The sequence below is a fragment of the Dasypus novemcinctus genome, chromosome Y, assembly GCF_030445035.2.
Source record: "Dasypus novemcinctus isolate mDasNov1 chromosome Y, mDasNov1.1.hap2, whole genome shotgun sequence".
NCBI lineage: Eukaryota > Metazoa > Chordata > Mammalia > Cingulata > Dasypodidae > Dasypus > Dasypus novemcinctus.
This window is the reverse complement of record NC_092216.1, coordinates 2,948,547-2,964,592: the sequence shown is the minus strand read 5'-3', so window position 1 is coordinate 2,964,592 and position 16,046 is coordinate 2,948,547. Positions and strand designations below refer to the sequence as shown.

Sequence of the window (16,046 nt, the reverse complement as noted above, 5' to 3'; positions counted from 1 at the left end):
TTAGCCAGTGTTTACTGCTTAAAAAAAAAAATGAACGGAGTGGGGCATGTGGGGATCCCCTATATTTTCATGTAACATTTATGTAATCTTAAGTATCTTTTTTAAAAAAGATTTTAAGTATTTAAAAAAAGATAAAAAGACAATACCAATTCTGACCATAAAATTCAGCCAAACGTGGTGTCAATTTTTTCTACCAAAGAATTTTTAGATTTACCCAAGGATTTTCTTCAAGTATCTTTACCTGACTGGCTTCCTTGTAAAATAAGCTCAAATATAAATCCAAAATAAAATGATTTCCAGAGAGAGTTTCTTTTTTGCTGAAGAGGGTGGAATATTGTAGGATGCAACTGAATGAGAAGCACATGCTTTCACTCCAGACATAAATATTGCTAGGAATACACATTCTGGCACTGCCCTTTAAGAAGGAACTGAAAATCCGCACCATTCAGTTTCACTTATTTTCATGTCAATTTACTATTTTTTACCTTCTCTTATTATAAGATAGGTGGATAGTTGAATAGAGGATAGATAGATAGATGATATTTAGATAGAGGATAGATAGATAGATAGATAGATAGATAGATAGATAGATAGATAGATAGATAGATGATAGATGATAGATAGATGATAGATAAGGTAGGTAGATAGATGACAGATAATAGATATACAATAGATAAGATAGGTGATTGATACATAGATTATTAGATTAGATACATAGATAAGATGGGTAGGTAGATGATTGGGAGATATATAGAATTACTAGATTAGATAAGTAGGTAGGTAGGTAGATAGACAGATGACTGATAGATACATCAATTATTAGATTAGATAAATAGATGATAGATAATGGATGGAGATGGATGGATTGATGGATGGGTGGCTAGATAGATAGATAGATAGATAGATAGATAGATAGATAGATAGATAGATAGATAGATAGATAGATAGATAGATAGATAGATAGATCCCATAGGTAGATAGGTAAGTGAGAGAGAGAGATTATCTAGCAAGAATCTGAGGCAATCTTTAAAGAATGTTTTTCACAGTTATCTCATATTGATAGACTTAAGAACACAATATAGGGGCAATCCAACTAATCTTAAGAATATAATTCAAAATTCCCATGATTTCCATTTTTAATATTATTATATTTGCTGTCACAAGTCTCCACTCCATGATTTCAACAAGGTCTGAGAGTAGCTTGGGCAAAAGTTATCAAAGGAAACGCCCCAGGCTGTTAAGAATGTGACACAATCACATGGTTTGCCTTGAAGTTGACATCTCTAAACATTTTACCTACCAGGTACCTTGATGTCTGAGTCTCTAAACATATGGCCTGACAAGGCCAAGACAATACCTGATGGTGTCATTTCCATAACACCTGATGTCACCAATCCCAAGGTCATCTGCCATTAGTAATAAAATATTAGGCCGGGAGTCAGATCCACATGTTTCCAAAAATAGAATATACACAGTCAGAGAACCTAGGAAAATCCTGGAAAGCACAAGAAATTACTGTTAGGAATGGAACTCATCATCAATATTTCATATCTGGCACCCTAAGGATATTCACTCCTGGTTGAAAAGAGTTCATCAGAGGCAGGGGAAGTAACCCAGCTGTTAGCCAGCTCGTGCTTCCATTTCCAAAGTTCGAATGTCCTTGAGTCTAGCAAGCCATCGAGTGTCCCCAACCTCATCTTCTCAACACCTTCCAGAAGGCTTGCTTTCTGTAGACCTGAAGCTTGAAATTATTTAGAGGGCAATTTTTTTTTTTTTCATTTTGCATTCAGAGTGACTAAGCTTCAACTTAATGGTATCTCTAAATAAAGTAGAACCTGTCAAGAACACACATTTTCTCTGGAAAAGGAGAAAAAAGGAAAAAGTGAATTTGACTCCTTCCGCAAATTTCCTTGCTGCCTGGTCTTGGTGTGTCCCATTATCTTAGAGTCAAATACAATAGAATATTTGCCCAGAACAATGCAATGAATTATAACATTCAGTACAACTGAATGATGGAATGTGTTAACTGGACCTCCTCCAGTGTCCAGCTCAAATATCTCCTCTTCCATGAGAGATCTGAAGACTCTGATCCTAAAGAGGAGTTCACTCTGAGCTCTAGTCATTTCATTTTTTCAACCACATCATTTTTTCATTGGCTGTCTTCTGCATTATACTGGGTAATCTTGAAATAAAGAAACATGTCTTAGGATATCTCTTTCTTCTATGGCAAATGCACAGTTAACATTTCTGGACCAAATAATGAATGTGTGCTTTAATGAAACAATTTCTTCTCATTAAGAAGAATATTTAAAAAATAAAATTTAATTGCTGCTTCTCAGCCTTTGGCTAAGATCAAGTGGAGTAAAAATAAAATTTGCTTCACTAGAAGATATCCATTAGAGGAAAGTTCAGCATATTTTCCTTCTGATATTTATAGAGTGTATGTAAAACTAAAACTTTGACTTGGGCACTTGAACTGTTATTTTAAGAAATGTTAAGTATCTCTTTTAAAAAGTATGTTGTTGGTTTTCTCTGTCTAGAGGGGCCTACACCAAGTCTTGGTGTATATTTCCATCTTTCTCTCCACTTTCTCAGCAAGTTCTGTTCTTTCCCCCATTTCCCAAATACATTCTGTTTACTAGTCTAACTAAAGTGATGTGTTCATAAAATTCTTTTATGCATCATAGCCAAGAACCTAGCAGAATCCAAAGCTTCTCCCTTTTCATTTGGCGAGCCAGCCAGGAGAAATATAAGTGAGTGGTGCTCCCAGACCCTGCCGGAAACTGGTGAGTTTTAAGACATGTTTGTGTCCTTTTCTTATTCCATTTTAAAGGGGGTTAATGGATAAACTCCCAAAGGACATAAACCCAGTCTGCCCAGACTTCTGACTTCCTCTGTAGAGGTGGCAGGGGCAAGACCCCATGCCATGTAGATCCAAGGAAGTTCTGGGTGGTGAGTGAAACTGCCCTTGAGACCCAGCTGGGCCCATGGCCTAAGTGGAGCAGGAGTCTGCAAGGAGTTTAACAAACCCCTTCTAAGTTCAGAATGGCTATCACTGGGTACATTGTTAACATGGATTGCTAGTCAACTTCTTTTAATTAAAAGTGCCTTTGCCATGGTGGCTGCTGGGGGTAGGGAGTGGGAGGAAGAGATGTGATGTGGGGGCATTTTTGGGGGTTGGAGTTGTCCTGGGTGGTGTTGCAGGGAGAGTTACCAGACATTGTATGTCCCACCATGGCCCACTGGGTGGACTGTGGGAGAGTGTGGGCTATGGTGTGGACCATTGACCATGAGGTGCAGCAGTGCTCAGAGATGTATTCACCAAATGCAATGAATGTGTCATGATGATGGAGGAGGTTGTTGTTGTGGGAGGAGGAGTGGGGTGAGAGGGGTGGGAGGTATATGGGGACCTCATATTTTTTTTAATGTAACATTTAAAAAGAAAGACGAAAAAAATGTTGGGTTTAGCTGAGGAAGTTGGCCCCTGGGAGTGGCTATGACATGAGCTCACTCATGGCCAGCTCCTAAAATTGGTCCAGTAAGCAAATCATTTAAAGTTCCCTAGCAAGACCCTTTCCTAGTGGGAAAGCCTAGCTTGGGTGTTAAGTTCTGGGAACCAGACCCAGAAGACCCCAAGATCTCTAAGGCTTAGGGGACACCCAGAGACAAAGCTCCTGATCCCCAAAATGTGCCACAGTGAGCAGGGCTCCCAATTTCCAGGACACCAGCTCAGCGAGCAACCTCGTTCCATCAGGACAGTGGTGGGACGCCATCCAAACTGGCAAATGCATTTTCCTCCTCTAGATTTATGGGCGACTCTTAAACTGGGACAACCTGCCTAGTCTAATCTGTTCCTGCCACACCCCATGGTCACAGTGCAGCCAAGAGTGGGATCTGTATGGGACTCTACACTCCAGTCAAGCCCGTGTAAGAGAGAAGGAGAGGACAGAAAGATCTGAGGGCTAGAGACCACACCCATGTGGCAGCATGTCCTTAAAGCAGGAGTTCTTTTTTTGTTGTCTTTATTTTTTAATATTACATTCAAAAAATATGAGGTCCCCATATACCCCCACCCCCCTTGCCCCACTTCTCCCCCCATAACAACAACCTCCTCTATCATCATAAGACATTTATTGCATTTGGTGAATACATCTCTGAGCACCACTGCACCTCATGGTCAATGGTCCACACCATAGCCCACACTCTCCCACAGTCCACCCAGTGGGCCATGGCAGGACATACTATGTCTGGTAACTGTCCCTGCAGCACCTTCCAGGACAACTCCAACCCCTGAAAATGCCCCCACATCACACCTCTTCCTCCCACTCCCTACCCCTAGCAGCCACCATGGCCACTTTCTCCACACCAATGCCACATTTTCTTCCATTACTAATCACTATAGTTCATGAACAGAATATCAGTAAGTCCACTCTAATCCATACTCTATTTCTCCATCCTGTGGAACTTAGAATGGTTGTGTCCACTCCACATCTATATCAAGAGGGGGCTTAGATTCCACATGGATGCTGGATGCAATCCACCTGCTTTCAGTTGTAGGCACTCTTGGCTCCATGGTGTGGTGGTTGACCTTCTTCACCTCCATGTTAGCTGAGTGGGGTAAGTCCAATAAACCAGAGTGTAGGAGCTAAAGTCTGTTGAGACTCAGGGCCTGGCTATCACATGGTCAGTCCAGAGATTCAGGTCCCCTGGGTATACATTAAACCCCAGCACCAACTACAGTTCTGGTAAAAGTAACAGGAGAGACTTGTGGACAAAGATCACATCTAAGTCCAACACCATCACACAGAAACACAAACTCCAAAGAAGGACCAACTGACATGGCACTGAACTCCATCTGCCATGACCATAGGACCTGTGGGTCTCTGTAGCCCTCAGAAGAACCAATACCTGGGGTTGTATCTACTTTATCTGTCTCTGGGACTCTGCTGAGGTGTGCATAAGGGCAACCCTTCTGATAACCTCCCGGCTCTTTTTGGAGACTCATAGTCATATAAACTCATTTGTCCTTTCTTAATATGGAGTCTGTATTAAGGTTGATAGCCCCTGCTTTAAAAGGATGAGGAAATGATTCTAATTACCAGACCTCTCCTCTGTAAAATAAGGAATCTCCTCATGAGCCATCAATTATGATTAAAAAGTCCTTGGCTTTTCTAACTCGCTATTTCCTTTTAACACCCCAATTTGCATATCATCTGGACAGGGCTTCTCTAGACCCCTTAGCTCTGTCTCTAGCAGCTGCCCAGGGATTTTCCTAGAGAATTCAAGCTAGAGGGTTCTGCATGATGTTTCAGCTGTGGACAGACACTGGGAGCTTTGCATCCAGATGATTCTAAATTCAGGTCTTTCCCTAAGCTAAGCTAAGCGTGTAAAATTCTCTCTTTTGAACCAGTCTGTACTTGCTTTAACTGTCACTCTGCTCATGCCCAGGAAATTGTAAGTCAGATTTGGGGTTGGATAATGGTGAAAGGTAACCTAAAAGAAAACGAGTCTTGAAATGTCAATGCTAACCTCAATTAAAATTGATATACAAAGAAATCACAAGTAGAATTAATTTCAACTGCGGTAAAAGAAAACCTTAGCAAATTTGTTACTGGTAAAATTGTTTTAGTTGCTTAATGGGGAAAAAAAAAGTATGTTATTAAATTGTATTATTGCCAATGTCAAATTCTTACATGATGTTCATGTTACATGGCGTAATTAGAAATCATCCTACAGCACTTGCTCAACTCACCAAGGTTTCATGGCAATATCCAAGTTACTTTCTATTTTTCTTGACGTACGATAGTATTCCCTGTAAAATAAATTCATTATCCCTCAGTGTATTGAATTAATTATTAAAACAAGGACCTCTTGGCTTCAGAAATGATTTTACTCACAAGCTCTTCCTAAATCACTGCTCTCAGTTAAAAATGAGCTCTTTGCCATGACACAAATCAACACAAGTTGCTGTTATTGGCACTATTATTGAGGTTCCCTGATCTTCATACAAATTGGGGAAGTTATATTCAACTCACAGTTTTAAAGCTTCTTTTTGCACCAGCTTGTGGTCGGTGAAAAAGTTTGAAAGACTTGATGGGGCTAGTTTCCCAATCCAGGGAAATGAATTGGGAACCCCAGAGACAGAGAAAGCTCTGAAATTTTCTCTCCTCCATCCCCAGGAATTTGGGGGATAGATTCCCAGCCATAAGGAAAGTGAAAGAAAAGCAAGTCAGGAAGAATCATGTCTCTTTGCAAAGCAAACCAATCTGATCACTCCAAATCCCTTCTGAGAAAACAGCTAGGGACTTAATTGCTAACTCTATCCCATCAATCAGATGCCGTCTGTAAAAAAAACTCAACGTGACATTACAACTTTCCTTACCCTTTCCATAGCTAAAGAACAGGAAGCAAAGGCTCAATCAAAGGCACCTTGGAATTATCTTCTTACCTGTCTTTCTCAGCAACTTGAGGAATCTCCAACTTTTGCAGTGAGTTTGGGGGAAATATAAGACGTTTGTCTCCCTAACAGACTTGGCAGCTCTCCAGAATCATCCCAAATCCCAGAAAATCTGTTCTTGGCAATCCCGCAGAATTCACCTCTCAAAGGGATCCCAGAAAAAGAAGGTCTGTGAAGGTAGACACTCTGTCCTGACAACTGAGAAATAGTTGCAGGCGGTGGCTGTTAATTCCTGTACATTGTGTTACAGAGATAAGTATGGATTGCCTGAGCAAGCCATCTACCTCAGGCTATAATCAGCTAACTCAGCTGTGTATCCAGTACTGGTCCTAATAAAAGTCCTGAGTCAATAAAAACCAACTTCAGTCTTGCTTACACTGAAAGGAATCCATGAAAATTTAAATGCTCTGTTAGGCACTGTAAGTGTCTGATGCACATTCACTGTTTTGCTAAATGAAAGTTAACCGTACTGGAAGCTTAATATCTAGTGAATGCTGATGACTAAATGTTCTGCTAAGGAAGAGGCAAAACTCTAAATTCTATGCAAAGGCAGCTTTATTCAATCAAATGAGTTTCAGGTTATATTAAATGATTATGATAATTGAGCAAACACAGAAAGGAAAAGTAATTAATTGTAGCACTGATGTGGAGAAAGCGGCCACGGTAGCTGCTGACGGCAGGGAGAGGGAAGAAGAGATGTGATATGGGAGCATTTTCAGGACTTGGAGTTGTCCTAAATGATATTGCAGGGACAGATGCTGGACATTATATATCCTGCCATACCCCATTGAATGGACTGGGGGAGAGTGTGAACTACAATGTAAACTCTAATCCATGTGGTGCAGCAGTGCTCCAAAATGTATTCACCAAATGCAATGAATGTGTCACAATGATGAAGGAGGTTGTTGATGTGGGAGGAGTGGGGTGAGGGGGGATGGAGGGCATATGGGAGCCTCTTATATTTTTTGAATGTAACATTTAAAAATATATAAAATAAAGAGATCATAGAACCAACAATAGCAAAAATACTCCAACATCAGAAAAAATTTAAAAAAAACAAAGAATGAAAATATATACATCACCTAATTGGGAAAAACACCTCTGACCGCTCACGTGAGTGGGGAACCCCTTTGCAGCTGATCAGAGTTCAGGTTGGAGAAATGGTCCCAGGTATCCCTTAAAAGGGATGGCTCTCTCCTAGGTGAGACTTGGCTGGAAGCTTGGGGACCATCCCTTTATAGGGGTTCTGGACCTCAGAACTCCGCTGTGTCTTGCAACTTGTGAGCAATGACCTCATGGAAAGTATCCAAGAATCATCTGGAGTAGGGTGGCCAGCCTTCCACAGGAGAGATGCGCTGTCTTGAGCGGTCTTTGCTCTACTCTACTCATGGTACTCTGAACAGGAACGCAAAGGTTTTCAGCTTTGAGTTGTACAGGGGATACAAAAAGGATGCGCAAGTGCCACATCTGGTATTTAGTTCTTCTTCAACATTTGTTTTTTAGGTAATAGATAATGGGATTGCCTGCATAGCAGCATTCCAACATACTCGAGGACAAAGGGCAAGTTAATCATTCACAATTCTAGGCTAAAACAGCAGCGACTATTGCTTAGAAAGCTCAAGAATTCACGATTCTGAATAATAATTTCCTTACAGGACATCATTCACGTGTCTAACGTTGGCAACCATACTATAAGGTGTTTGCTGATCTATCCACTTTACAGAGAGGAAATTGCATTAAATGGCATGAAGTTCCCCAGCTGGTGAGTAAAAAGGCCAGGATTCAAAGCCAGGTTTTGGAGGGGTAGTAAGGAATACAACGATGGAAGACAGAAGTGGCTGCCATCACCAGGCAGCTGATTCCAGATTCTTTACTTTTCTCCATCATTTTCCATTTCTCCAAGAGAACTGGATTGTTCAGCGTAGACTGGATCAATTGATCCTTAAATCTCTTTTTCTCTCTCTGTGCTGTAGGTGTGTGTGCTGGTTTGAGTCTTTCATGGACCCCAGAAAAGCCCATTCTTAAAGTTATTCCATTCCTGTGAGATGGACTCCTTTTAAAATCTTAAGAGAAAAGTCACCTCATTTAAGGTGGGTCTTAATTCTTTACTGGAGTCCTACGTACATGGAGGAGAGCGGAGAATAAAAGCTGTCCTTTTACCCAGCCATGTGAAAGAGGACTCCAGGTTCACTGGAAGCTGCAGAAAGTCAGAGAAACTCTGATAAGCTGAGAGAGAGGTCAGAGACTTGAATCAGGGGAACAACCCAAAGCTGAAGAGACAAAGCCAGGGGAGAGATGAGCCATATGCCTGATTGCCCACAGCTGAGTTGGGGGAGGAAATGAGCCTGGAGGCGAAGGTGGAGACCAGCCGCCATCTTGCCTTGCCACGAGGCCAGAGTCCAGTATCTGCCAGCAGTGGACCTTTGGTAAGAGAGCATCTCTGACAATGCCCTGATTTGGACATTTTCACAGCCTTGCAACTGTAAGATTTCCCCTTAATAAATCTCCATTATCAAAGCCAACACATTTCTGGTACTTTGTATCGGCCAAAACACAGTGTGTTTCCTATGGAAAAAAAAAAAAAAAAAACAAGGATTTTTTAAAAAAGAAATAGAAAGTATGCAAATTGTGCCAATTCAATGTCAGAAAGATCAGTGCTAAGAATTTTTAGGTTGCGTATTTTATATTCAAGTTAAATGTATACTTACAGAAATAGTTACATTCATAAATCTTTAATCTCTTTATCATGCACATCTGTAGCTCCCAACCCAGTACTTACCATATACACACAACGCAACAATACAAACGCATTACAGCACAATAAATATAGAAACACACACAGAGCCTCTTCAACTTTTAGACAAGCTGATTGGAGGTTCTTTTGTTTTCTGTAATTAAGAGTGGGAGAGAATTGCATTACTGGAGATAAAGTTCTTTCCAAGGAGGGTGTGTTAGGAAATACAACCAAGCAAGTTGAAGAGGTTGCCACCACCAGAAAATGAATGTCCTTTTGGGTTAGAGTGTCATAGTCCAGGTATAATTTAATGTTTTCTTATAGTAAGACCACATCACTCTTTCTAAAGTGGCCACTGTGTGCCTTGTTGGGGAAAAGAGTTCATCAAAACAGATGTCTGCTGGTATTTATCATCCTAGCCATCTCATAAACCCTAATGAAATTTACCCTGGTTTCCTTAAACTCTCAGAAAAATAAAGGGAAAATCCTGTACCCCATCTGGAAATAATATCTTTCCTTCAAATTTATGGACAGCCATAAAGATTGAATATTTCTTGCTGACGAAGAGTCAACATTTGTATGTGTACCTGATTCACTAAACCTATAAATGCTTATTAACCACATGCTAATAAAAGGTTTTGTTCTAAATCCTACAAATATGGACAATAAGATTTATTTTCCATATCAAATATTTCATTGTTCCAAGGAAATAGAGATGATTAAATATATCACTTCAGACCCAGACTGTCTGCCACAAAGCCCATTCTTCTAAGAGTCACACTGGATTTTTGCGTGCACATGCTTTTTTATTATGGCAACATATATACACCATAAATTTACCTGTTTTAACTACTGTACAGAATAAAAGTCAGTGGCTTTAAGTATACCAGCATGTTGTGCTACGATCTCCACCATCCATTGCCAAAATGAATTCACCCCAAATAGAAATTCTGCACCATGAAACAATAATTCCCTTCCCCACTCTACCCCACCCATCTCTATGAATTTGCATATTCTACCCATTTCATAAAAGTGAAGCTATACAACATCAATCCTTTTGTGTGTGGCCTATTTCAACGTGGTGACTTCATATCTTGTAACATGTGTCATATGGCATGTGTCAGAACTTGAATCTTTTTATGAAAGAACATCCCACGCTTTATATATTCCACCGTTTGTTTATCAGTTCATCTGCTGACACATGCTACAGTTTCGAGGTCCCTGGCTAATAAGGATTGGAAAGGCAGATATGGATAGTTTGCGCAATTCTGTGCAGTTCATGTTTGAGATTTCCATGGACTTCTCCAATGAGATCTTTCAATAAAGTGGAATTATCGTTCATCCATGTATTTAACACATATTTAATTTTTAAATTTTTTTAATTTTTAAAGAAGTTTTAGATTACATAAATTTTACATTAAAAAAATATAAGGGATTCCCATATGCCCCACTCCCTCTCCTCCCACACTTTCCCACATTAACAACACCCTTCATTAATGTGATGCATTTGTTACAATTGATGAACCCATAGGAAGCATTGCTACTAACAGTGGACTGCAGTTTTCATCATGGTTTACACTGTCCCTCTCAACTTTGTAAGCTATGACAAAATATACAATGACCTGTTTCCATCACTGCCGTGCCATGCAGGACAAATACAATGTCTTGAAAATGCCCCCCATATTTATTTTTATGAATTTTTGTTTATCTCTTATGTGCCAAGTCTTTTATAGGTGCGAGGGTACACCAATGGTGCACTATTTACATACGTGTACAATTAAATACCTTTTATTAAAAAAAACTTGATGTGTATTCAAAATTCATCACTTCGAATTACCTTCTTGCATTTTACTCTTGCTCATGCTGTAGAGTTTACTTACCTCAGTTGTATTTGTATGGTGGGAATATTATACAACAGCGACCTCTTCCAATCTCTTCCCAACTTTGTCTTCAGTGCTATCACACCAGTACCCTAAAATGGGCCACCGTGGAAGAATCAGCACCCCAGAAATTGGCAAATGCTGCAAAATAGGACTTTCGAATGTTTTAAGAGTTGGTTCTTAAGCCTTTACCAACACACACCTGGATTAACAGGTAAACAAAGTTCCTTTTTTCACAGAGATTTCTTTTGAAAGGCAAGTGGCTCAGGAAAACACAGCAAATCCCTAGCTAGAATGATGAGAACAGATTGCCACATAATGCACAGAAAATTGACTCTATGGTTGAGAAATGCTGGTCTCTGAGTGTTTGGCAGTCTAAGGGACTAGGGAGAAGGGAAAGCAGTTCATTGGACTCATTCAGGTCAGAGTTCAGGAGAAGGGTGTCCAGAAGAGCTCTTTTTCCAGAAAATTAAGATTTCCTTTAGTTTTTTTTTTACCAGATACATATAATTTTTAAAAAATCATACAATATGTTACACAATATATTTGGTTCATAGTAACACAATTCTAGAGCGTTTGTCCTTTTGTGTCTGGCTTGCTTTGCCCAACATCATGTCCTCCAGGTTCATCCATATTGTCATATGCTTTATGACTTCATTTCTTCTTATTGCTGCATAATATTCCATCGAGTGAATACACCACAGTTTGTTTATCCATTCATCCATTGCAGCAGAGTTCTTAACTCTTAGAAAGAGGAATTGAATGGAGAGAGCTGATGGATTTGGGGTTATGTAGGTTATTCTAATCTCCCTGAGCTGCTATGACAAATACCACACAATAAGTTAGCTTAAACAAGGGGAATTTATTGGCTCCCAGTTCTGAGGCTAGGAGAAGTCCAAAATCTAGAAAATGGCAGAGCTTACTTTCTCCACCTGTGGCATTCTGGTGCTGGTTGCCAGCCATCCTTGTGTTCCTTGGCTTTCCCATCACAGGGTGATGTCCTCTCCTTTCTCTTCTTAGTTCCTGCTTCTCCATGTAGCCTTCTATGACCAAGGCTTCTGTCTTTTCATGAGGACCTCCAGTATAAAGGATTAAGGTACACTCTGCTTCTGTTGGCCACAATTAAAAATAACATCTTCTAAAGGTCCTAGTCACAATTGGTTCTCACCAACTGGAAAGTGGATGAAGAAGTGTAAACTGGGGCACATAACTCAACCTAACGCAATTTGAGAACAGCTTCGGCAAACCATCCAGAAAAACCCTGATGACTGAATGGAACAAGAAACCTTAAACCTTTCAAAGTAACAGAAGATGTTGTTCTTGCCACAACATCGTTGTTTTGGTTTCTTTCCCTTATATTGAGCAGGTGGAGAAATGATGATTTGGAAGGATGCTGGTTTCTCCTGAAGGTTCCTTGAATTTCATGTGAGAAACTCAGCAAGTTATGCTGTAGATAGCAGCAAGTCAAGTTTCACTCTGCAGGACCCAGGATATGTGGAGGCAAGGAAGCACATTGGAGTTCCATGAGGAGTGCTCTGCAGTAGTTTATGGAATGGGTGCAAGAAATCTTTCCCCAAATGCAATGGCTAGCGAATATCTGCCCTTACTTTTCAACGTGAACCTTACAGTAAATAAGGGGGGGTGGGATTGAGCATGACACGTTTCTTCTCTGTGGAGCTTGACTGCCGGGGCTCCTGCATCCAGGAATAAGCATAGACCAAGGGAACCATATAAAAGAAGTCTTCACTTCACGCAGCCAAACTACACACAGCTTATTGACAACTCCAGTTCCATAAGAACAGAAATCAAAACCAAACACATTAAGAATACAACCTGTAGGTTCTGGACACAAACCAGAAGCCCCTCCCCTATAAACAGGCAATAATGCAAGATTATTTTTTTAAGATGCTAATCTTTAAGAGGTGAGGACAGAATTCCCTTCAGAAAGGTAGCAAGTTGCCTTTCATTAAGTGTGTAAATTTGAGAGGCAAAGGCAGTGTGTATGAATGAGCATTACCAAATCTTGAAAAAAAGAATTGCAATGAATACATTTTCCTAAAGATCTATAAAACCACCAATGTTCTTTGCTCAACCAGCATTTTTTCATCCAATGTGAGAAAGTGAGTGAAATTAAAGTAATGTGAGAAAATGAGTAAAAACGAGTTGCATATCCACCGCTTGAATTATAAATATTTTTCCATATAATTGAATCATATTCTTCCATGTAATCTTCTCTGAAGTACTGTCCAACACAAAATAAGGAAATACTATACTCAGTTATATATCCTTGACAATGCAATTTTATTGCGTATATTGCCTTCTGGGAAAATGGAAAACTGTCATACATGCTATTTTTAATTTGAAAGAACAATGTACACATGGTACATGGGCACATGGTAATGGGGAATTAAGGTTGAAGATGGAATTTAGGTTTTTAATTGATTGACTGTGAAATAGGGAAACTCTCCTGGATTTTCTGGGTGGGCCCAATTATAATCACCAGGGACTTTGAAAGTGGAAGAGGGAGGCAGAAGAAGAGGTCAAAGGGAGTCAACGTGAGATAGACTTGACCTGCCATTGCTGGCTTTGAAGATGGAGGTAGGAGTCATAAGCCAAGGAACACAGTCTCCTCTAGAATATGGAAAAGGCAAGGAAAAGGATTCTCCCCAGGATCCTCCAAAAATGAATGCAGCCTAATGATACCTTGATTTTAGCCCCATGAGACCTACAGGAGTCTAAGGTAACAAGTTTGAAATCTCTTAAACCATGCATTTTGTGGTAATTTATCACAGCAGCAACAGGAAGCTAATGCACTTGGAAATATCTAGAATAGACTTTTCTTCTAAATTAAGCTGTGGTGGCATGCCAGTGTTTCACTCAATAGCTCTAATCCTAAATTTCTGTTTGGAATTGCTCATCTTGCTCACAATTTTTTTTTTCAGAAAGCTGAAAATGTTTCAGGCACTTTATAGCAGTTAAATATTTGTTGAATGAATCACAAATACAATTTTACCTACTTAAATGCATAGTTCCTAAATTTCTCTCAAAACCATCTTTAACCAGTTCAATATTTATGAATTCCAAAAAAGATAATGATTATGTTTGTAAGCTGCTTTGTTCCTCTGGGTGTGATGCCCTTTGAATGCATTAGATTCAGCTGACATGTCTTGATTAAATTACTTGTTAAGATTAGGGCTTTGATTCAACCACGTCAGTAAGGCATGATTTAGAATGAGTCTTCTCCCCCTTGGTGGTGATATAAATGGACACTCACTCAAGAAGACACACAGGAAGGGAGAGAGAGAGTTCCATAGACATGACAGAGGGGAGAACTTGAGGAGATAACTTTGATCCTGTAGCCCTGGGAAGAGAGATGAGCCATTTGCGTGATAGTTTGCAGATGAGCCGGGGAAGAAACAAACCCTATGCCAGCCTGGAACTGAAACTTTGCGGAGAGTGCCTGCCATCTTGCTTCAACACATGGCAACTGACTTTGGTGAGAAAGCAACATTGAGGTGGACTCTCTAGGGCCTTGTAACTGTAAGATTTTACCCCAAATAAATACCCTTTATAAAAGCCAAAAGATTTCTGGTACTAAGCATCAGCACCCCTTTGGCTGACTCACTATCCACACTCCATTATTGCCATTTTCACCTAAACTACCGTCTACCTTCCCCAAAACTCCATTGCCGTAGGCAGAATTTCAAGAATGGTCTCAGTGATGCTCAACCTGGTGAGAACCTATGATAAGGTGAGAAAAGTGTGGTTTGGCAGTGAATGGGGGTGGTGGTGGTGCAGGGATGTTAGTGGGATTGATAGTGTGAGGGTGAACAATAATGGAGGGTGAGTTGGACTATCCAGAGAACTAGGGGGAAGGTTGGAGGAAGGAACAGGTGAACTCTGGGAAGGTAGAGGTCTGTGGTTGAAATACAATCCTGGGAATGTTCTTTTGGCAAATGTGGCAATGGAGGATTACTGCTGCAGGGTATTGGTGGTGGAGTATGTGTGGGAGAGGGTGCACCTGGGCATGCGTCTATGGAATATTTATGTGTTCATCTTGTTATAGTGATGGATGTAGGATTACCAAATACCTGAAAGTAACTTGTTTCTGTCCCTGTTGCTAGGATGCAAAGGAAAGAATTGTATGTAAAGCAGGAGGTAATGAGAGGCAACCCTCTCTTTGGGCCAAATTCCACTTTCGGTGGTCAAGAATATCCTGTTGAAGCAATGAAGTATGAAGACCAGCTTCATCTGGTTGGCTGGACCTGCACAGAAGAAGCCTCTTGCTGTCCTCACTTCGACTTAATTAATGTAGTAAAATTCCCACTCAGGGGTGGAGTTATCTGCCCCTTTCTTGATTACACAATGTATGTGCAATCATGATTTCCTGAACATACCAATCATTCAATTATATAACCAGCTTTATGTGTTCATCTAGATGCATAAAAACTAATGCATTATCAAAGCAAATGCTAAGTAGTAACTTGGGTATTTAAGCAAGAGTGAAATTGCTGCACAGGGAGTTGGGAGACTGACCTTGGCTCCTTATCTCTGCAGACATAATAAAGGTGAGTTTGCCTAACTCTCATGTTGAGGTTTTCTTCATGCCATCTCTCATTATCCATAAAGAATCTGCCTTGACATCTAACAATAGGGTGTTATCTCAGTGGAAGGAAGCCCACACAATAAATGACAAAATTTTTAACTCCCATCTTGGGTAGTTCTGCTATGTTCTCAGATAGAGGGACATGCATCTCTAGAGTACATAAGCAGTGCCTAATAAAAGGAAACAGACCAATATGTCTAGCTCTTAATATTAATGCATGCAACTACGAAACTTCTTTATGTAAAATTGAAACGTAGCCTAATAATTATTGCCTAAGAATTACCTCCTAAAAAACTCCTTGTTGCTCAAATGTGCCCTCTCTCTAAGCCAAACTCAGCACATAAACTTACTACCTTTCCCTCAGCATGG

The 16,046-nt window shown here is 40.1% G+C and overlaps 1 protein-coding gene across 1 annotated transcript in view; it reads right to left on the bottom strand.

Moving 5' to 3' along the window:
- The window catches only part of LOC139438236 (arylsulfatase F-like), a 30,466-nt gene extending 18,432 nt beyond the window's left edge, over positions 1 to 12,034 (bottom strand). Inside the window, exons 1-2 of the mRNA XM_071213392.1 lie at positions 11,995 to 12,034; positions 1,358 to 1,484 (exon numbers count right to left, since the gene is read on the bottom strand). Of these exons, the coding sequence (XP_071069493.1) occupies positions 1,358 to 1,484; positions 11,995 to 12,034 (167 nt within the window). The remainder of the gene's footprint in view (positions 1 to 1,357; positions 1,485 to 11,994) is intronic.
- Between the last annotated feature and the right edge of the window lie 4,012 nt (positions 12,035 to 16,046).